Below are 23,881 nucleotides of genomic sequence, written 5' to 3'. Positions count from 1 at the left end.
TCTTTCATATGGATCCTCTTATATAGACATCACCTATGTACACTTTTTCTCCCATGTGAGTTATCTGGTTCATATGGAGAGCCAAGTTCCGCATAAGGCCTTTGCTTTAGGGTTTGCATTTGCTTTAGGGTTTGCATTCAAAGAGTCTCTGCAAGTTCTCTAGTGGATGTTAAACAGAGATATATAAGAGAAAGTTTTCTCACACACCCTGTGTTGGTAGGGTTGCATTTCCATACCTGCTTTATTTTGACCAATATACCATCCCATTATTAACACCTGGCATTGTGCAGAACATTTGTACAATTGATGATAGTACATTTTTATAATTGTGCTATTAACTGTAGCCCATTGTTTAAAATAGGATTCACTGTTTGTGTCGTTTCACGGATTTTTAAGAAAATTATTTTGTTACCATAAATGCAATGTAACATTTTTCCTTTTAATCACATTTAGATATAAATTTCAGTGCTGTTAATTACATTCAAAATGTTGTGCTACCATCACTACTATCCATTACCAAAACATCTCCATCATTCTCAATAGGAAGCCTGTACTTTTTAAACCTTAACTTCCCATTCCCTATCCTTACCCTAGAACCTATATTCTAGAATCTGACTCTGTGTATTTGCTTATTCTAATTATTTCAAATCAGTGAGACTGTATAGCATTTGTCCTTTTGTGTCTGACTTACTTCACTTAATATGATGTCTTCAAGTTTCATCCATATTGTCACATATATCTTCTTCATTCCTTCATATTGCTGAATGATATTCCATTGTATGTATACATTTTATTTATCCATTCATCAGTTGTTGGACATTTGGGTTGCTTCCATCTTCTGGCAATTGTAAATAATGCAACTATGAACATTGGAATGCAAATATCTGCTTTCAATTGTTTTGAGTATATACCTAGTAGTGGGATTGCCTAGTTATATGATAGTTCTATACTTAGCTTTCTGAGGAACTGCCAAATTGTTTTCCACCAATAATTGAGGACTGTTCCTATTTCTCCACATCCTCTCCAATACTTGTTATTTTCTACTTTTTTTAATAGCAGCCATTATGGGTGTGAAATGGTATCTCATTTTGGTTCTGATTTGCATATTGTTGATGGCTAACGATGTTGAGCATTGTTTCATGAGCTTTCTGGCCATTTGTATATTTCCTGGAGAGATGTCTGTTTAAGTCTTTTGCTCATTTTAAAATTCAGTTGTCTTTTTGTTTTTAAGTTGAAGGACTTCTTTATATATATTGGATATTAAATTTGTATTGGATTTGTGGCTTCCAAATATTTTCTCCCATTGTATATGATGTCATTTTCCTTTCATGATAAAGCCCTTTGACATGCAAAAGTTTTAAATTCTCATGAGGTCCCGTTTAAATATTTTTTTCTTTTGTTGCTTGTGCTTTGGGTGTAGAGTCTAAGAAACAATTGCCTAACACAAAGTCCTTAAGATGCTTCAGTACGTTTTCTTCTAGGAGTTTGATAGTTCTGGTCTTTGGTCCATTCTGAGTTGATTTTTGTCTAAGATGTGAGTTAAGATCCTCAATCTATTTTTTTTTTTCTTTGCATATGGAGATCCAGTTCTGCCAGCAGCATTTCTTTAAGAGACTATTCTTTTTTTTTTTTTTTTTTTTTTTTTATCATCATTTTATTGAGATATATTCACATACCACGCAGTCATACAAAACAAATTGTACTTTCGATTGTTTACAGTACCATTACATAGTTGTACATTCATCACCTAAATCAATCCCTGACACCTTCATTAGCACACACACAAAAATAACAAGAATAATAATTAGAGTGAAAAAGAGCAATTGAAGTAAAAAAGAACACTGGGTACCTTTGTCTGTTTGTTTCCTTCCCCTACTTTTCTACACATCCATCCATAAACTAGACAAAGTGGTGTTTGGTCCTTATGGCTTTCCCAATCCCATTGTCACCCCTCATAAGCTACATTTTTATACAACTGTCTTCGAGATTCATGGGTTCTGGGTTGTAGTTTGATAGTTTCAGGTATCCACCACCAGCTACCCCAATTCTTTAGAACCTAAAAAGGGTTGTCTAAAGTGTGCATAAGAGTGCCCACCAGAGTGACCTCTCGGCTCCTTTTGGAATCTCTCTGCCACTGAAGCTTATTTCATTTCCTTTCACATCCCCCTTTTGGTCAAGAAGATGTTCTCCGTCCCACGGTGCCAGGTCTACATTCCTCCCTGGGAGTCATATTCCACGTTGCCAGGGAGATTCACTTCCCTGGGTGTCTGATCCCACGTAGGGGGGAGGGCAGTGATTTCACCTTTCAAGTTGGCTTAGCCAGAGAGAGAGGGCCACATCTGAGCAACAAAGAGGCATTCAGGAGGAGACTCTTAGGCACAAATACAGGGAGGCCTAGCCTCTCCTTTGCAGCAACCGTAAGAGACTATTCTTTTGCAATTGAGTGGTCTTTGCTCCCTTGCCAAAATTCACTTGGCCATAAATGGGAAGGTTGATTTCTGAGCTCTCAATTTTTCTCTATTGGTTTATATATCAGTCCTTCTGCCAGGATGGTGGTGTTGTGATTACTGTGGATTTGTAATTAAATATTAAGATTGGGAAGTGTGAGTCCTCCAAATTCATTCTTCTTTTTCAGGATGGTTTTAGCTATTCAGTAGCTCCTTGCCCTTCAATATCAATTTGATGATTCCTTCTCTATTTCTGCAGAAAAGGCTGTTGGACATCTGATCGGGATTACATTGAATCTATAAATGACTTTGGGTAGGATTGAACTCGGTGATATTCAGTCTCCCAAACCATGATTACAGATGTCCTTCAATTTATTTAGGTCTTTTTTTAATTTCAATTAGCAATGTTTTGTAGTTGTCTGTGTACATGTCCTTTACCTCCTGTGTTAGAATTATTCCTAGCTATTTGATTCTTTTTGTTGCTATTGTGACTGGAATTTTTTCTTGCTTTCTTCTTCCAATTGCCCACTGCTTATATACATAAACACTATGATTTTTAAGTGTTGGTCTTGTACCTTGCCACTTCGCTGAATTCATTTATTAGGTCTAGAAGCTTTTTAGTGGCTTTTTTCAGGATTCTGTGTATATAGGCTCATGAAATCTGCATATAGGGAAAGTTTTACTTCTTCCTTTCCATTTTGAATGCCTTTTATTTCTTTTTCTTGCCTAATTGTTCTGGCTGCCACTGCCAGTACAATACTGAATAACAGTAGTGTTGGTGGGCATCCTTATCTTGTTACTGATCTTAGAGGGAAAGGTTTCAGTCTTTCACCATTAAGTAGAAGGTTAGATGTGGGCTTTTTATATATGTCCTTTCATCATGTTGAGAATGTTTCCTTCTGTTTCTAGTGTTCTAAATGTTTTCATCAAGAAGTGGTGCTGGATTTTGTCAAATGCCTTTTCTGCCTCATTTGAGATGATTATATGTTTTTTTTTCCTTCATTCAGTTAATGTGTGCGGGACACTGATTACGTGCTTCAACTTGGCGGGCCTGGGCTGGGGGACCTGATCAGCCCCTGGGGAGGGTGGTGGGCACCGGCGACAGCGCCCTCCACAGCCCCCCGGGCCTGGGAAAGTGAGGCCGGAGGCAGGCCCCATTTCCTCACCCAAAATAACACTGTTAGGGGAGCCTTGCCGGAGGGAACCGCCTTTTCCCCACCCCCTTATCTTGCCCGGACACTCCCCGTTGCCAGTGCAACTCCCATTACCACCAGTGCGCATACATTGTTGCCAGACACCGTTACCGGAGCAACTCTCGCCCCTTTTCAACCAACCTCCGCGCCCTCTCAGAACCAATCCAAGCCTTTAACCTCTACAGCTACCCCGCCCTCTAAACGCCCAATATAAGCTTGTACTCTCCCCTAATAAATTCTCTTGGCTTCTTCACCCTAAAAGAACCGTGTCCCGCCTGTTCCTTTCTCGCCGCCCTCCATACTTTGCACGCCTATGCTGGGGACCGGGCCCAGTCCCCCGCCTCGCCCTCGCCTCCAGGAAAGAGCCCCCGCCGCCGGTACCCTCCAAGCAATCCTGAGAGCCTAGGATTTGGCAACCGGCCGCCACCTCCCCCCCCCCCAGACGAATCAACTGCGACCGCAAATGTGTATTACATTAATTGATTTTCTTATGTTGAACCAACTTTGTACAGCAGGAATAAATCCCACTTGATCATGATGTATAATTTTGTTAACGTGTTATTGGATTCAGTTTCCTGGTATTTTTGTTGAGGATTTTTGTATCTGTATTCATAAAAGATGTTGGTCTGTAGTTTTCTTTTCTGTGTTATCTTTATCTGGCTTTAGTACAAGGGCAATTTTGGCCTCATAGCATGAACTGGGGAGTGTTCCCTCTCAAAATTTTTTGGAAGAGTTTGAACAGAATTGGAGTTAAGTCTCTCCTTGGAATGTTTGGTAGAATTCCCCTGTGAAGCCATCTGGTCCTGGGCCTTTGTTTGTTTGGGAGGTTTTGATTACTGATTCCATCTCTTTACTGGTAATTGTTTTGTTGAGATTTTCATTTTCTCGAGACAATGTAGGTAGTTTGTGTGTTTCTAAGAATTTGTCCATTTCATCTAGGTTATGTAATTTACTGATGTACAGTTGTTCAGAGTATCCCCTTAAAATTCCTTTTATTTCAGTGGGGTTGGTAGTAACATACCCCTTTTTATTTCTAAATTTTGTTATTTGTATCCTTTCTCTCTTTTTTTTTTTTTTTTTTTTTGTCAGTCTATCTAAAGGTTTGCCAATTTTATGGGTGTTTTCAAAGAACCAACATGTGGTTTTGCTGATTTTCTCTATTGTATTTTGTTTGTTTGTTTTCTATTTCATTTGTCTCTGCTCTAATCTGTATTTCTTTCCTTCTGCTTGCTTTGGATTTTGTTTGCTTTTCTTTTTCTAGTTTTCATGCTAGGTCTCTGATTTGATATTTTTCTTCTTTTTTAATGTAAGCATTTAGAGCTAAAAATTTTCCCTCTCAGCACTGCCTTCACCCTTTCCTATAAGTTTTGGCATATTCATTTTCATTTGCCTCAAGATATTTCCTAATTTTGCTTATGATTTCCTCTTCAAACCATAGTTTGGTTGTTTAAAAGTATGTTGTTTAATATCTGCGTATTTGTGAATTTTCTATTCCTCCCTCTGTTATTGATTTCTAGCTTCATTCCATTGTATTCAGAGAATATACACTGTATGATTTCAATATTCTTTAAATCATTGAGCCTTACATTGTCACCTAATGTATGGTCCATACAGGAGAATGATCTATATTCTCTCAAGAAGAATGTACATTCTGTTTTTGTTGGGTGGAGTGTTCTATATTTGTCTGTTTATTCTAGTTGGTTTAGAGAATTGTTCACCTCTTGTGTTTTCTTATGGATCTTCTGAGTAGATATTCTATTTATTATTGAAGGTGGTGTATAGAAATTCTCTACTATTAATGTAGAACGTTCATTTCTCCCTTCAAATCTGCCAGTATTGCTTTATATATTTTGGTGTCTCTGCTGTTAAGTGCATAAATATGTGAAAGAAGGGGAGCACACTCCATCTTCAGTGTCCATGCAAAAGAAAGTTTTTTTCTACTCATTTCTGCAAGTCTTTATAGCATACAAGGTAGTTCCCTACGTGACTGTTTTCAGGTCTCCAGGGAGGGTACATTTTTTCTAAAGCCGTGAGGTGTATTTACATATCTTTAGTCTTAAGGGACAATTTCTTTGGGGGCTAGACAGGAAACAGCCCCCTGCCCCTCCTGGGGGCAGGAGGCAGGAGACAGGAGCACAGAAGGAGCCCAGCAAGAGCTCAGAAACTATTCCCCTATCTAAATTGCAGTCCGCTTTCAGACATGCAAGGCTTTTGGCCTTTTCCTAGCCCGGAGCCCACCTTCAGGCTTCCAGATTTTAGGAAATGGGCCCTATGTGTAATCTATTGAGCCAACAGAACTTCTGTGTCTCCACATAAATATTTATAATTTTTTTATCTTCCTGTTGAATTGTCCCCTTTATCAGTATATAATGACCAACTTTGTCCCATGTAACTGTGTTTAACTTAAATTCTATTTTATCTGATATTAGCATAGCTACCCCAGATCTCTTTTGGTTACTACTTGCATAGTATGTTTTTTTCCATCCTTTCTCTTTCTAGATACTTGTATTTGAATTTAAGGTAAGTCTCTTGCAGAGAGCATATAGTTCGGTCATGCTCTTTTATCCATTCTGGTGACCTCTGCCTTTTGAGTGGAGAGTTATTCCATTTATATTTAAAGTCACTACTGCTTCTGCATGTCTTTCTTCTGCCATTTTGCTATTTATCCTTTGCATTTCTTGTACCTTTTTTGTCCCTCAAGTCTTCTGTTAATGCCTACTTTTATATTTATTTGATTTTTTTGTATTATACTATATTGAGTGCCTTCTCACTTCTATTGGATACATTTTTCATCTGTTTTCTTTTTGGCTATCATGGGGTTAAAATTAACATCCTAAATATATAGCAATCATATTAGTTTGATACAACTTAACTTCAATAGCATGCACATATAATTGTCCTATACTCCTCTGTTCCCCGACTTCTTTTGTTACTTGTTACCACTGAAATCTTTCTACATTGTATGTGCACAACCAGATTTATCATTACTTTTCATGCATTTGCATTTTAGCACCTGTAGGAAATAAGAAATGGAGTTACATACTGTGCCGGTTTGGATATATTATGTCCCCCAAAAGCCATGTTCTTTAATGCAATCTTGTGAGGGCAGACATTAATCTTTTGATTGAGTGTTTCGATGGAGATGTGGCTCAATCAACTCTGATTATTTCCATGGAGATATGGACCCCACCCATTCAGTGTGTGTCTAAATTAAATCACTGGAGTCCTATAAAAGAGTTCACAGACAGGAGCTCAGAGCAGCTGAAAGAGACTTTTGGAGATGCTTGGAAGCTGATGCTTAGAGATGCTTGGAGACATTTGGAGATGCTAGCCCGGAGTTTGTTCCAGAGAAGCTAAGAGAAACAAGCCCAGAAACATTTTGGAGAATGCCGTTTTGAAACACAACCTGGGAACAAGGGAAAAGTAAATGTCAGCCATGTCCTTTCCAGCTGACAGAGGTGTTCTGGACACCATCAGCCATTCTTCAGTGAAAGTATCCTCTTGTTGATGCCTTACTTTGGACACTTGTATGGCCTTAGGACTCTAAATTTGTAACCGTATAAACCCCCTTTATAAAAGCCAATCCATTTCTAGTATTTTTGCATAACAGCAGCATTAGCAAACCATAACACATACCAAAAAATACACTGCAATAATACTGGCATTAGTAATTACCCAAATGCTTTCCTTTACCACAGGTCTTTATTTCTTTATGCCTCTTTGATCCACTGTCTAGTGTGCTTTCATTTCAGTCTGAAGAACTCTGTTTAGCATTGCTTATAGGGCAGGTCTAGTGATTATCAACTCTCTCATCTTTTTTAATCTTAATCTCTTAATCTCTCACTCATTATTGAAAGAAATTCTCACTGAATACAAAATTCTTGTTTAGCAGTTGTTTTCTTTCAGCACTTTAAGTATTTCAACCCACTGCCTTCTTGCCACCATGGTTTTTGATGAGAAATCAGGACTCAATCTAATTGGGACTCCCTTATATATAAAATATTTCTTTTCTCTTGTGGCTTTCAGAACTCTCCTTGCCCTTTGCAATTGATAGTGGGAGCAATATATGATGTGGTGTATTTTTCTTCCTGTTTATCCTGTTTGGTTCTCTCTGACCTCCTTGGATATGCATATTCACATCTTTTGCTAAGTTTGGGAACTTCTCTGTCATTATTTCTTTGACTATTCCTTATGCCCCTTTCTCTCTTTCTTCTCCTTCTGGGACTCCCATAATGTGTATGTCAGTATACTTGATGGTGTCTCAGAGGTCTATTTGGATATTTTCACTTCTTATGTATTATTTTCTTCCTGCTCCTCAGCCCAACTCATTTCAAGAGTCTCTCTTCAAGTTCACAGATTCTTTCTTCTGTCAGCTCCAATCTGCTCCTGAAACCCCCTGAGAATTTTTCATTTCCAATATTGCCATCTTCAACTCCAGTAGTTCTCTTTGGTTCCTTTTAAAACTTTCTATCTCTTTACTAAGATTGTTATATTGCTCATTCATTGTTTCCCTGATATCCGTTAGTTCTTTCTCTGTATTTTGCTTCATCTCATTGAGCATTTTTAGGATCATTATTTAAAGGCTTTGTTTGGTTTGTCGACATTCTTGTCTTCTTCAATGGTGTTTTCTGGATTTTTATCCTCTGCTGTTGGATGGGCCACCATTTCCTGTTTCTTTGTTTGCCTTGGACTCATTTGCTGCACACTGTAAATTTTAATATTCTAAAATGTTAACTCTGGTGTTTATTCCCTGAGGCATCTCTTTCTTTGTTTTGTTACAAGCTGGTGAGAAGACAGTGATTTTCTTAAGCTTCAGCCCTCCTATTAGGAAGGTCTGTGCAAGGCGAATGCAGTGTGCAGGGTTTTCCCCATTTTTCTGGGCCTGTGTTTTTTCCTTGGTTTTTAGTGTTAGTTGTTTTGGAGTTCCTCTGTTTACAGAAGTTTGTCCCTTCTGTTTCCTGGGAGTCAGACCTCCCTCTCCCAGGTGTTTGAAGCTGGCAAGCCTTTGACCAGATTGTCCATCTCTAAGTTTCTTATACTCCTTTCATTGTCTCAAGCTGTTTTTGCCTGGGGATCAAATTCGGGAGATGAGACACGCTGGTGAAGACTTTTCCAAGTCAGTCTTTTCTAGCTGAAACGGGGCCTGGGACCCATGTAGTGGGTGCAGACTGTCTCCAAAGTGCCCTGAGAGAGGATCAGGAAGGTGGCCAAGATCTTCCACAGTTCCCCAAAGCTGAGCTTTCTTGGCCTGCCCAGCAAATGCAGCCCTTCAACTATCTGTCCCCTGCAGTAAGCATAGTGTTCTTTAAGTCTTCTCTGTTGCAGCTTTTGTCAGGGGGTTGTGGGGGAATTGGAACAATGACCACCACTGCCTTTGTCCAGGGGGGTTGAAACAATGGCTGTGCTCAGAGCCGGGTCCCCAGTGATCAAAAGGTGTTTCTCAAAAGCCATGATCAGTAATCAACCATGCCCATCCCTGGTCTTAGGGAAGGGATTTTATATCTCTTTCTGTCACCAGCATGCTAGCCAGGGACTGGACCCCATGACAGTCTGCTGTGACAATGGGGGATGGGCACTGGTAGGTACCATGCAGAGCAAGCAATTTACTTTTCTTTACTGCAATTTATCACCCCTTCCTCCCACTCTTCCCTGGATGCTGTACAAAGTTCTTCTGCCCTCTGGAGTTTCAAAACAATTGTTTCAAAGAGTTCATGCCTTTTTAATAGTTATTCTTGTAGAAGGACTTAGTCCTGGAGTTCCCTACGTCACCATCTTTCCACAACCTCAATTCACTTTTTTTTTAAATTCAGTTTTATTGAGATACATTCATATACTATACAATCATCCATGGTGTACAATCAGCTGTTCACAGTACCATCATATAGTTGTGCATTCAACCAACTCACTTTTAAATATTAATTTATTATTTCACATAAGTAGAAGTTCAGTAATAGGGAAGTCTCTAGGCAAGGAGGATGGGTAGTTCAAAAATGACACTTAAGGACCCACATTCTTTCAGTCTCACTGTTCTACCATCCTTATTGTCTAGCTTCATTCTCCTGTGTGTTCCCCCATGGTTGCAAAATGATTACAGCAGTTCCCATTGTGACTCCAGACATAATGATGGTCAGAAAAAAAAGAGGCTATCTCCCCCTATGTCTCTTTCTCAAAAGCCAGGAATCTTTACCCTGTAGTTTCCATTATGTTTCCCCTCATTTCTGGTTAGTCAATATTGGGTCATTTGCATGAAGATGGGATTAACAAGATTGATTTAGACCAGTTATTCATCGTGGAAAACGTGTGAAGTCAATCACCATAGCCACATAAATGTTCATTAGAACATAGCTTTGTGAGATGAGGACATTGTCTATCTTGTTCACTACTGTATCCCCAAAGCCTAGCACAGTACCTGCCAAGCAGTAAGTGTTCAATTAATTAATAAGTCCATTTAAATACATAGAATAGGAGGAGGGGAGAAAACTGACATTTGTTGACTGCCTACTAAGTGCCAAACACAGAACATGATATTCATTGTAATTTACTTCTCACAATTTTATTGAGAAGATATTATTTCCCTTTTACATAAAAGGAAATGATGCTTAAGAGATTAAGAAGTTTGACCAAGATCACAAAACTGATTAGTCACAGGACTAAACTTTGAATTTAGGAGTGTCTGCATCTAAAGGTCATACATTTCCACTGCAGACTAATGAAACAAGAGGTAGTCTTTCCCTTTTAGAAACAACTGGACAAACCTGTGATGATACCATTTGAAGAACAGCTTAAAAATATCTGGTTAGAATGTAGAAGGAGGCTGAAGTTAAAATGTTGGGAAATAGATATGGGGTGAGGTTAGTTCATTAGAGGGAATATAAGGAATAGTTCCGTATTATAGGCGAACTTGGTTGAAAGGGGTTGTTTCGAGTCATGTATGTCACCAATTAACACTACAAATTTAAATAAGTTCATGCAGGAACTGGTACAAATGTATGACACTGGTACAAAGAGTTAATAATAGAGTGGTATGTGGGGGGAAAATAGCCATTGAAAGCTATGGACTATAGTTAACAGTAAAACCTTAAAATTTTTTCATCAATAGTAGCTAGTGTCCCACACCAATACTAGGAGTCAATAATAGGGGTGATAAAGGATATGGGGAGTTTTGGCTTTTCTTTTTGTGTGTCTATCTGATAATTTTCTTTTCACGGTAATGAAAATGGTCTAAACATGAGTGTGATACAGACATTGGGGATTGGTGGTTTGATGAGCTGAGCCCTCTATCATGGGACTTGCCCTTGGGAAGACTGTTACTGCAAAGGAGAGACTAGGCCTGCTTATAATTGTGCCTAAGTGTCTCCTTCTGAATCCTCTTTGTTGCTCAGATGTGGCCCTCTCTTTCTAGCTAAGCCAACTTGGCAGATGAAATCACTACCCTCCCCTCTGCATGGGATCTGACACCTAGGGGTATAAACCTCCCTGGTAATGTGGAATATGACTCCCAGGGAGGAATCTAGACCTGGCATCGTGGGATGGAGAACATCTTCTTGACCAAAAGGGGGATGTGAAAGGAAATGAAATAAGTTTCAGTGGCTGAGAGGTCACTCTGGTGGGCACTCTTATGCACAATATAGATAACCCTTTTTAGATTCTAATGAATCGGAATAGCTAGCAGTAAATACCTGAAACTATCAAACAACAACCCAGAACCCTTAAATCTTGAAGACGATTGTATGACAGTGTAGCTTATGAGGGGTGACAACGTGATTGGGAAAGCCATGCGGATCACACTCCCCTTTGTCCAGTGTATAGGTTGGATGAGTAGAAAAATGGGGGCAAAAAAAAAAAACTAAAGGAAGAATGAGGGGGGACAGTTTGGGTCTTCTGTTTTTACTCTTGTTTTTTTTATTCTTGCTTTCAGTTTTTCTGGTACAAGGAAAATGTTTAAAAAAATTGATCGGGGTGATGAATGAACAACTATATGATAGTAATGTGATCATGGATTATATACTTTGGATGATTGTATGGTATGTGAATATATCTTAATATAAAAAGATTTAATAGAATAAAAAAAGTGAGTGTGATGATGATTGCACAACTAATTGATGATACTGTGAGATATTGACTGTATAATTCAGATGGAATATGATAAATGAATATATCTCAATAAAATATGCCCCCAAAAATCTGGATAAGTTAATGTTTAGCCTAAGATAGATATCAGGAAACTTAGAAGAGCCTTTCACCCATAGGCTTGAAAACATAACTCCTATCCTACAGTTTTATTATTTGTTTGTTTTCTAAATATATAGTAAAACAGATGCTTGTGTGCTATCCAAAAATCTGGGGGCAATGGGCAAACTGAAAAAGGATTTTCCCCTTAAAACTAAAATGAGTCCACAGAACTGTTTGTTGAAGTGATAGGTGGTGAATACTAATTGAAAGGGCAAGTTGACATGACCTTGGAGTCCTGGATAGAATCCTGGTGTCTTGAAAGCTGGACTGTGGGAATTCTGGAAGGTTGGGTCTGTTTCTGATTTTTCTGTGTATCATCAGCACCTTGCACATAGTAGGGCCACAACAGATACAGGTGGATGCTACATTTGGGGACAAGATTGTGCCAGTAGGAGACCCGTCAGCAACAAATAAATAAAAAATTCCTAGTTTTTTATTACTACTCCCACCTTCCTGTTGCCTTCTGCTGAGGAAAACAAAGAGGACAGGAGGAAATATCAGTATCCAAATACCAACAGTTCGGCGGTGAACATGCAAAGCGGTCACCCTCAAGGTACAAGAACTGAACACGAGGACAGATGGTCTTCTATGTTACCGGAATCCCCAGCGAAGGGCGCGACTTTCCGCAGTCGCACCAGAACCTCTTGGCCGAATGTGCAGGTTCCAGGGGGAACGTTTTAGTCATAGGAACACTTCCTGCTGCCGTATAGGGGCGGGGGTAGGAAATAGCTCTCAGGAGCGGCATCCTGCCTATACTAGAGGTGGAGGAGGAGTGGGCAGAAGAGGCTGCAGGCAGAGGGGGCAGAGGAGGCTGTAGCAGAAAAGAAACTATCAGAGCCGGTAAGTGAGCCGCCTTGGAATAGAGGACAGCAGACAGCCCCCAGAGGCTCGCTTTGCAAATCTGCAGTCCCAGGTTAACCAGGCTGGCGGATAGGTTCCGGGCCGTGCCTCGTCCATCGTCTGTCAGTCGGCGCCGAGAAGGGACTGGGGTGGCGGGCCGGGGCCGGGCCTTGCGGGTCATCAATCTGCGCTTTCGCTGACTGACCGCCCTGATCCAAAGCCAGAGGGTTGCACTGGGCTGTCCTGCCTGGGGGCGCTGGGATTCCTCTCTGATCGTTTCCCTGCAATAGTGGTTGGAATTCCGGGGAAAGGATGGGGCTACTGGGCGTCCCATTTCACCTCCGGGACCTGGCAAGATCTTGCCAAGTGGGTAGTGGACATTATTTCGGGGACTAAGGGAAGGACTTGTAAAGAGACTGCCCATGACTGAAGCCACACTTTCCGCGTCCTGTTATAGTTACCCGGGCTGTTGGGAAGGAGTTCTTTGTTTTTAAAGACAAATGCCTCCTCCTGCTCCTGTCACTTTTAGACCAGTTAAGAGCCTTCAGATCCGTTATTAAACAAGCGTGACCCCTATTCGATCTATCATGTTAGTATTGCTGAGGCTATCTGGTGAATGCTTTGTAGATGCATTTGATGAGGAGATCGCAGTTAAATGTCTCCAAGCACTTTTTGAGGACTAACCTAGCTATCCCGACTATTTAGCGCACTTTCCCTCACCTTCACGTGTAATCGTTTTAGCATTCAGAGTAAGAATATACAGTCATCTTAAAGGTACTAAATTCAGTTATGATTTTATATCCACAAAAGGCTCATGGTATAAAGGATATAAAATCCTTTATCACCGAACGACAGGAGTGAAACTATTATTTAGAGATTTTTACTGGAAACATCAGAAATAGTTTTTATTAAGTTATTGCTTTTCTGTTGTCTTAGGTTCGGCTTTAGCGTGTGGTGAAGGGTACTTTTCATGGTGCATGGAAGGAAAGCCAATGCGCAGGTAGGCATTTAGGAAGAAAACCTTTTGTTTCACTGGTTGAAATTCAGCACACAATAATTCAGGCTTCATTTAAAAAAAAAAAGACTTTCAGATCTTATTAAATTCTACTTGGAACTAATGATTCTTGTTCTAAAATAAATAAAAAATAATGTAAGGAATTAATATTTTTTAATAGAGTAAAATCTAAAACTGAAGTGTACTGTAACTTTTATGTAGTTTTTAACATTAAAATTTTCCTTTTCTGTGTGGTAATTTTTTGCGATAAAGAATCATTAACTATGATACTGTATGGGTGTATAATAGTCTTCCTTTCCCTATAGAATGTAGAGGGTTCTGTTGCCATATAAAAGTAATAATTATTTGTAATACACTGTGCTACATGTCTGATTATGGTTGGTTATTTCATTGGTGTTCAATAATACATTTATTCTGTTAATTAAAATAGCAGCATTGCAGGGCAGATTGTTCAAGGACTGAAAAAGGTATTGAACATGGAACTTAGTCGAAAATAGAACTTGTGGGAAAATACAATTATATACCCTCCCCAATCTAGAATTTGGTGATACTTTTTTCTCTCTCTGTTCTAACAAGTGAGACTAAAATCCTTATTGAAATGAAGTCAATCCAATTCTATATCTTTCCTTTCAAATCCCACAATCATAAAGCAAAGTGTCATTTTTAAAACTCATTTTATATTTACTGGGCTGTTATTTGACATCAAAGATAAACAGCTCTAGCAACCTTTTTAAGAGAAGAAACGTTTCATGATAGGGTTATGATTTGTAACTTAGAACCTGAAGCAAGAACCAGAATGTGTATCTGCTTCCAAATCCATTATTGATTTATTGATTGACCTTGAATTATTCACCTTCTCTGTGCCCCAGTTTACTTTTCTAGTTTATCTTACTAGGATACTGGTAATTAATGAATACTTGGAAATGCTTTGAGATGGCCAGATGAAAACATGTTATGGATATGACGGATGTCATTATCTTATTTATATCTTTCTCTTTAGTAGGAATAATATTTGACAGCAAGTTACATAAAGAAATTAACAACCCATGTATTAAATACTTCTTCAATTTTTAACATGATTGCAAAAGCCACTGATTGCTACTATTCATCCTCAGCTGCCATATATGTCATATTTTATGTAACTGCTGAAATAAGAAATCACTGTTTTGTTTTTTTTTTAAAGGCAAAGCAGAGCCTGGGAATATTTTTGGTTTATCAGTAATTTCTATATGAATTATTCACTTAATCACTCATGACTATTTTTTTTTTCCTTGCTTAATTATATAATACTGCCAGTTATTCAAAATCGTGATGGAGAATTCTAGTGCCATTAATCATTAAGTTATATCTCTTTCTTCATCATCATCACTTGACCAGAGCCTGGCCTGCCCATTGCTCTCTGGTTTGCTTTTACCTGCTGCCTAGGTTAAGGTATGGTCACAGCTCCCTACCCTTTCCTTGTTGGGCTGTCATTCTCTTGGTGCTGCAACCCAGAAGGAAGTCGCTGCAAAGTAATGTTGGGTCTAGACTCAATTGCGGCTGGAAAAGTTTTGAATGAGAAGTAACTCATTTTCTATGGAAGTTCTCCCTACTAGATTGTGAGCTCTTTGAATCCCATGTGTCTTCTGTATCTTTGCATCTCTAGCACATGACTACTGAATAATATTTGAATAACTGAGCAATTGATCTGCACCCTTTTTTTCTCCTGCAAAAAAAGCCTAAAGACAAAAAAGAGATAAAAGCTGCATTACATTCATTTATTTACTTAACCAACACATATATGATGCAAAATTTAAGATATATTAGGATATTCAATGAAAAGTAAGTTTCCCAATGCTGACTTCAACCCCCAGTTCTCTCCAGGGGCCACCACTGTAAACAGTTTCTTAATGCATTCTTTCAGAGGCATTGTAATATGTATACAAGCATATATGGAATATCTCCTGTTTTTAAAAAACACTAATGTCAACATATCATGTACATTCTTCTATATCTTTCTTTTTTTACTTCATAAATTTATCTTACAGATTGTCACAAATAATATAGACTGCCTTATCTTTTTTAATATTTACATAGTATTCCATTGTCTGTAGAAACCTTACTTAATCAGTCCCTTTTGAGAGCTATTTACTTTATTTTAAATGTTTTGCTGTTATAAACAGTTCCACAACAAATATCCTTGCAGGCAGTTCTTTCCCCACATGTGTAAGTATAGAATAAATTCTTAGATGCAGAATTGCCCAAAGAATATGTGCATTTTTAAAGTGATACTGACAAATTTCCCCCCTTAGAGGTTATACCAGTCTATAATCTCATGAACAATATGCTTGTTTTGCAAGATATTATTTTAATCATTATTTCATTTAGAGATACTAAACTATATTGTAATGTAATTCTTCCATCCTTAAAAATATAAATAAGAAACAGAGTTTGATTTTATTAGATTGGTTTATTCATTCACCAAATGTTTCTATAGCAACTGTTTTATACCTGGGGCTTTACTGAATGTATATCTGTGAAATGATGGAAACAGACATTTAAACAAACATAATGATACAAAATGAAAAGGATTTTTATAGAAATGCAAATAGAGATGATGGAGGCTCTGCTCTGTGGAGATGAGGAAAGCTTCACAGAGATGCTGATATTTAAACTAGGTCTTCTAGAAAGAATAAGAAATAACTTCTAAAGAAGGGAATTGATTAAAGACACCATAAACACAGAGAACAACTTGTGCCAAAAAAAAAAAAAAAAAAAGACACCAAGACCTGACATTGCATGGCACGTATAGAATTGAGAGTTTATGTGGTGTGTAGGGAATGTAGGGGAAGAAAAGGAGAAGCAGGGGGGGGGGGAAATTGAGATGCAGGAAAAGAAAATGGGAAATGAGACCGGAACCATGGGAAAGCATTTGAACTTTTTATCCTTTAGGTATTGAGTAGCCAACGGACAGTGTACAAAGATCAGATTTGTTCTTTGTGCTATATTTTAGGGACATGGGCGATGGGCTGGATAAAGGAAAGTAGTGCTGGCAGGGAAACTAAACTTAAAGGATTGTTATAATTTAAATGAAAGATGATGAGGACCTAAAGTATATCTGTGTCAGTGGGAATTGAAGGAAGAGAATGGAATTGAGAGTTTGTTTAATAGTAAAATCCAAAAGATTTGGTGAACATGGAGTTACAAAAAGGTAACAATATAAATGACTCCAGCAGTTTCTAGCTTGGGACACTGGGTACTGCCATGATGAGACCAAAAATACAGGAAGAGTAACGGGTTTCCATAAGCCAAGAATAGTTCCTGTTTCTTACACTTTAAGATTATTATGTCTAGGAAAAAGCCAGATGGGGATGACCGGCAGGTAATTGGAATATGAATTTGGGCCAGAAGAGAAGGTTGGGCTGGAAATAAAAAGTTTGAGTGTCATCAGTACACAGAAGATTCTTAAAGCTGTAGGCATGAATCAGGGTAGACTAGAGAAAGAGAATGTCAAGGACAGAACCCTAGGGAATACCAAGGATGTTTAAATGGAGCCTAAGTGAAGACCCAGTGAAGATTCTGAAATGGGTGAAAAGCCTAGGTGCTTAGGGACTTGGTTTATTTAATTGTATATAAATAATTTTTCACTGACAGTGAAGATCAAAGTAGCTGCTCCCTGAGTTCAACTTCAAAAGACAAAAACAAAAACACACACAAACAAAAAACAAAACCAAAAAACACCAAATCTCATATCACTTGAATTTCTTTTTTATTCTAGTCAGTCTAAAATGCATGCTTAAAAAGATAGTTTAAGATATACCTGCTTGATTTGACTTTTCCCTGGTTCAGTATTTAATATCAGTAAATTAAATATGTACTTGGTTTCTTAGTCTTCCTTGCATTTGCAGGATGGCTATATGACATGTTCTCCCAAGGAGATGTCAGCAAAAGTTGGTAAGGGGTATTCTAGGAAGGCTTTTGCTTTTCTGGCGTAAAGGGAGACAAGCTTGCTTGCATGGCTATTTGCCCTTCCTCCTTCATCCTGCCTTGATTCCTGGGCCAAGGCACTCAGTGCTGACACTCATTTTATCTAATGAACAGAGATTAGATGTCTTGAGGCTGAAACAGTTGCAACCTATTTTCAGACTTTACAGGGAATAACAGCCTGGCTTTCTGGTATGGAGTCAGGCTTGGAATGTAGTGCCTAATGTTTGCCTTTCTAGAAAGTAGAACTGGCATTCTATGTTAGTGTTACACTAATATTTCCGTGTTGAGGACGCACAGATCTCTAGCTTTGTCTGTTCAGGTGTGTTTAGGACTATTAATGAGGGTAGTGCAACTGAATCTTTTTTAAAAAGCAAGATGTGAATTTCCAAATTAAAACAAAATTTTTGAAGTATAAAAGGAAAGGTGTTTATTTAGATAGGGAGCAAAATTTGAGACAGGAAAGATTCTACAGGTAAGTTTCTGTATTCAAGTTTGTTAGTAAATTTAGAATATGTGACTAATTTTAGTGTTTCACATTTGGACTACTGTATTTTTAGTATCAGAATGTTTGGGGCTGAAACTAACAAGTAACCCTGAATCAAAATGGCTTAATCAGTGTAGAAATCTTTTCTTTATATGACAGAAAGCCCATAGGTAGGGTGGGCTCTAGGGTTGGCTGATTCAGTAGCTTGATAATATCATCTTGGACCCAGGTTCTTTTTGCCATTCCACTGTAGCTTCTGCAATCTCAGCTTCATGCCAACCTAAAACTGATCTCTTCTCCCCCTACCAGCACTACCAATGCTACATTCTTCCTTGTATTGCCCAGAAAAAGAAATTCTCCCTCAATCATGGAGTATAAGTTCTGTCCTTCAGTTTGATGACCACTTTAGGTAAGGGAATGCCACCAGCTAATTGATTTAAAAGAATGTAGGATCCACCCTTAAAGCTAGGGATACGGGCAATTTCCCCTGAAGCACATGACTTGGTGGGGGAACAAAATCAAGGTTATGATAAAGTTAGAGATCGTTGATGTTATAAAATAGGCTATTACTAAAATTTATCTTGAAGTTATGCTTTCATAAGTGCTAAAATAATTAAAAATCTGCTAAAGTCACCATTAGCAGATTTTATACCTTTTGGTTTTATAAATACTAATCCTTTCCCAGAGATGACAGAGTCATTTTATGTAGAAGGCAAAGGTCTATTTGGTCTCCCTGGTTTATTAACTGTGGATAAAGTCTAGAATAATCCTTTCACTTGCCTCCTTCAACCCTAAAATACACGTGATTCACCTTGCAAATTAAGTTAATAAAAATATAATTCATTTCTGTTTCTTTTTTCTGTAAATTTGTAGTGTCATTAGGTCAGTATTGGGATAGAAATCCACAGATTGAAAAAGGAAATAACTTGAGATACCCTATTTCTAGGTGAATTTTTATGGGAAAATAAAGCCTGTTCCCTCAAGCCTTTAATTAAAACCTTTCCTAGGATTCTTCTCTATCATTAGGAGCACTGGGATTCAGTATCTCCAAGTTTGCAACTAAAATTAGTTTTCTGCAGCCCCTGGAGAAGAGAACACAAACTGGTACCCCATTATTGAGTTCACAGATACGTTTCATTTGGCTTCATAGTGTTTAAAAATTACTCTGAATTAGTTAGCAAATTGAAAAATCAGATTTTTAGCCTTTCTTGAAAAGTTGAAAGATCTTGGCACTCCCCCATGGAACTAAGTAGCAGCTGCTATCTTTAGTTGTAAATGTAGACCCTCCAGTTAGCCCCACACACCCACCTGTTTAATTCATTTACCTTCTGTGTCTAGTCCTGGAGACATTTGAGACTGAATCCTCCTGCTCTATAAACTTTAGATTAGCAGAAGTAAAAAATAAACGCTCTCTTCTATTGGCATCTTGTACTTTTTTGAAATGCTTCTCTATTAACCTGCAGTTCATACTTCCTTCAATTCCCCACTCTCTCTCCAAAGCTTTAGAGTGTTTATTCCATCAAATTCCAAGAAAAGAAGCTGTGAATATAGATTGTGGCAAGGTGTGAATACAACCTATTTTTCAGGCCCCTGTTATAATTTCCCTTCAAAGGTACCCAGAAAAATATACAGAAAAAATACACTTTCTGCCAGTAAAACCCTGTGGACATGATGAGAATGATGGAGAGAGGAGCTTAGCTTTTTTAAAAGCACTTTTAAAAAGCAAATAGCTTAATGTATAGAATTAAATACAACTTCTAGAATTAAACTGCTAAAATTAAATACAATTTCTCAGAATATCTAAAATGAGGTACCTCTTAAAAGTCTCAGCCTGTCAGTGATCCTTGTTCTTGTTCCCTTTCATTTTTCTCTTAAAAGAGCACCATAGTCTAACCATGGCAGTACCATCACTTTTTCTTCTAAGAATAACAACCATATAGACCAGATTTCCAGGGTAATTCCCATTTCAAGCATTCTCTCAAGTTGCCCAATACGGTTTGAGATTAAAACACACACACACACACACACACACACACACACACACACACACACAGAATTTGAATTTGGAGGACATGCATTCAGACAAATCCCAACACAGTCACTAATTGTAAGGTAAGTGTAATTATCCTCACATTACGAATGATGAAAGTAGGACTCAGGGAGGGTAAATAATTTGCTCAGCATTATACCTAATAAATGATGGAGCTAAAATTTGAACCTCTGTTTGCTAGGCTACAAATCTGGTAATCTTTCAAAAGAACTAAACAAGAAAATTTGGAGGGTATACTTATTTTGGCAAGAAGAAAATTTTAATTCATTTAACAACTGTTTAATGAGCATTAGATCCAAGTGTTGGGGTATAATAGTTAGCAAACGAGAACAAAAGCCTTTGTTCTCAGAGGGTTTATATTCTAAATGGGGAAGAGAGCCAATATATTATGTCAAGAGGTAATATATATATTGACTCCCAGGGAGGAATGTAGACCCGGCATCATGGGATGGAGAACATCGTCTTGACCAAAAGGGGGATGTGAAAGGAAATGAAATAAGCTTCAGTGGCAGAGAGATTCCAAAAGGAGCCGAGAGGTTACTCTGGTGGGCACTCTTACGCACAATTTAGACAACCCTTTTTAGGTTCTAATGAATTGGGGTAGCTGGTGGTAGATACCTGGAACTATCAAACTACAACCCAGAACCCATGAATCTCGAAGACAATTATATAAAAATGTAGCTTATGAGGGGTGACAGTGGGATTGGGAAAGCCATAAGGACCACACTCGCCTTTGTCTAGTTTATGGATGGATGATTAGAAAAATAGGGGAAGGAAACAAATAAACAAACAGAGAAAGGCACCCAGTGTTCTTATTTACTTTAATTGTTCTTTTTCACTTTAATTATTATTCTTGTTATTTTTGTGTGTGTGCTAATGAAGGTGTCAGGGATTGATTTAGGTGATGAATGTACAACTATGTAATGGTACTGTGAACAATCGAATGTACGATTTGTTTTGTATGACTGCGTGGTATGTGAATATATCTCAATAAAATGAAGATTTAAAAAAAAAGAGGTAATATATTTATGAAGAAAAATGAAGCAAAGTAAAGGGAATAGGGTGGTGGGAGTAAGAGATGCTATTTCATATAGAATGGTCTGATAAGTTGACATGAGCAGAGACCTTGGGAGTGAGCTCCAAGGATATTTGCAGGAAGGACCTTTCAGGAAGAAGAAATAAGGCTCTTAGCAAAAAAAAGCCTTAACATTTTCTAGAAACAACCAGGAAGTCTGTGTGGCTAGAGAACGGTGAGCAAGGGGAAAGTGGTAGGAGATGAATTCGGAGAGTTAGCCAGGTAACTGGTCCTGTGGAACTTGGTAAACCTTAATTAGGCTTTGGTTTTTACTGTGAGCATTTAGAGGGTTTTGAGCAAAAGTAATTTGACTTGCTTTTCTAAAAGATCATTTGGTTGTTTAGGGAAGAGAATATAAATTGACAAAGGTGGAAGCAAAAAGACAGCATAGGAGGCCATTACAAGAGTCCAGTAAGAGATAGTCTGGATTAGGGTGGTACTAGTGGCAGTGTAGAGACATAATTGGATTCTAGGTATCATTTGAAGACAGAATGACAAGATTTCTTGATGGATTGAATTTGAAGGTATGAGGAAGGAAAGGGGCTCCAAGATTTTTGGCCTGAGCAACTTGAAAAATGAAATTGCCTTTTATTGATCTGAGGAAGACTAGGGGAGAGACACATGGGGACAGGTAGAGAATCAAGGGATCAGTTTTAGGTATATCATTGAGATGGACTGAGTTCATTCAAATGGATCTGAATTAAGTCGTTATCCAGGTAGGAAATAAGACTCCATTAACATTCACATATGGATGATGGGAACCATGAGATTAAATAACCTCCCCCAAGGATGTGTATAGGGACCAGAGATCTGAGGATAGAAATTTGGACAACGACCACATTTAAGAGAATTAACTTTCTAAAGCTGCAAATCAGGCAGTTGATAAGGATAGAGAAATTACCTATTAATAAAGTCAGAATCTCTACTAATGCAGTAATAACAGCATGATATTTTTTTGCTATGTTATACTTTTAAAAGAAAAAAGTAGATATGTAGAAATTAGCTTATCCACATTATTCTTAGGTAAATAAAAAGAATTGTTGTGCCAGTTTGAATGTATTATGTCCCCCAAACGCCATTATCTTTGATGTAATCTTGTGTGGGCAGACCTATCAGTGTTAGATTGAAATTCTTTGAGTGTTTCCATGGAGATGTGCCCCACCCAACTGTGGGTGATGACTCTGATTGGATAATTTCCATGGAGGTGTTGGCCTGCCCATTGGGTGGGTCTGAATTAAATTACTGGCACACTGTATAAGATCAGACAGAAGGAGCAAGCTTGCTACAGCCAAGAAGGACACTTTGAAGAAAGCACAGGAGCTGCAGATGAGAGACAGTTTGAAAATGGCTGTTGAAAGCAGACTCTTGCTCCGAAGAAGCTGAGAGAGAACAAATATCCCAAGTGCAACTAAGAGTGACATTTTTGAGGAACTGCAGCCTAGAGAGGAACGTCCTGGGAGAAAGCCATTTTGAAACCAGAACTTGGAGCACACACCAGCCACATGCCTTCCCAGCTAACAGGTTTTCCAGATGCCATTGGCCATCCTCCAGTGAAGGTACCCGATTGTTGATGCGTTACCTTGGACACTTTATGGGTTTAAGACTGTAACTGTGTAACCAAATAAACCCCCTTTTATAAAAGCCAGTCCACCTCTGGTGTTTTGCATTCCGGCAGCATTAGCAAACTAGAACAATTGTATTTGAGTTCAACAGTACCATCTTTATGTACATAATTATGGTTGCAACAATAACACTTTAATTTAAACATGCAGTGTCAGTATTGCAATAGGAATTTTTGAATTGGCCTTCTGTCTTTAAGGGTGATGTTTTAAAAAGAAGCTTGATTATATCACTGATAACCATGTGATTTATTCTTTCAGCTTCTACTCTGTACAAGGCACTGTTAAACACTGGTTAAAAGCTTTCTTCATTGTTTATGTGGGCGGTAAAAGTTATCCTTTAACTGCTCAGCTTTACGTTTCAGCTTTTAAATTGTCAAGAATAAACAGTGCTGTTTCTATCAGATGTCAAGAACAGTTTGTACTTTATAGTATAGACTCACCACAGGCTGAGGCCAAGCACAGAAAGATTGAATTTATAAGTACTTTGAAAGGAAGAACCATGTCCTTTGTTTTCACATTGTGTCTGCATGCAATTTCTTCTTCCCAGAATATCCTTTTAGTTTCTCCACCCCTTTGTCCCAGGGGATTCAGTCAACACCTAAGATTTTATTATACCATAGCCTTTGTCAGTGCTACAGATTTGAGATATTAAACTATGTCAGTATAGTTATAGATGATTAGCCTCTGAGAAAGACTCACATGAAGCTGATCTAAAACCCAGTGATCAAAATGCTTGAGTCACCTACCCCCCTTTTAAATAACATAGTAACTTTGGAAGAATTATTCATCAGAAGGTTGCTTAGTGAATATAGAATCAGAAACAGAAATTTAATGATCTCCAGCATGGGTGTAGAATATTTTACCTAAGCTCTGGGAAGACCCAATATGATATTCCCACCCCACAACAAAATACACTCCTTTCTAGTAATCTGTTTGCTTATGCCTATCAGATCTAGG

The 23,881-nt window shown here is 38.2% G+C and overlaps 1 protein-coding gene across 2 annotated transcripts in view; it reads left to right on the top strand.

The window, feature by feature from the left end:
• Positions 1-12,579: 12,579 nt before the first annotated feature.
• Positions 12,580-23,881, top strand: part of KLHL20 (kelch like family member 20) — an 89,544-nt gene continuing 78,242 nt past the window's right edge. For both annotated transcript variants that reach the window (XM_037825323.1, XM_037825322.1), the window contains exons 1-2: positions 12,580-12,712; positions 13,649-13,712. In XM_037825323.1, the coding sequence (XP_037681251.1) occupies positions 13,690-13,712 (23 nt within the window). In that variant the 5' untranslated portion in view covers positions 12,580-12,712; positions 13,649-13,689. The remainder of the gene's footprint in view (positions 12,713-13,648; positions 13,713-23,881) is intronic.

Source organism: Choloepus didactylus, chromosome 2 (assembly GCF_015220235.1).
Source record: "Choloepus didactylus isolate mChoDid1 chromosome 2, mChoDid1.pri, whole genome shotgun sequence".
In the NCBI taxonomy this organism is placed as follows: Eukaryota; Metazoa; Chordata; class Mammalia; order Pilosa; family Megalonychidae; genus Choloepus; species Choloepus didactylus.
Note: the sequence above shows the minus strand (reverse complement) of the source record. Positions and strands in the feature narration are given on the sequence as shown.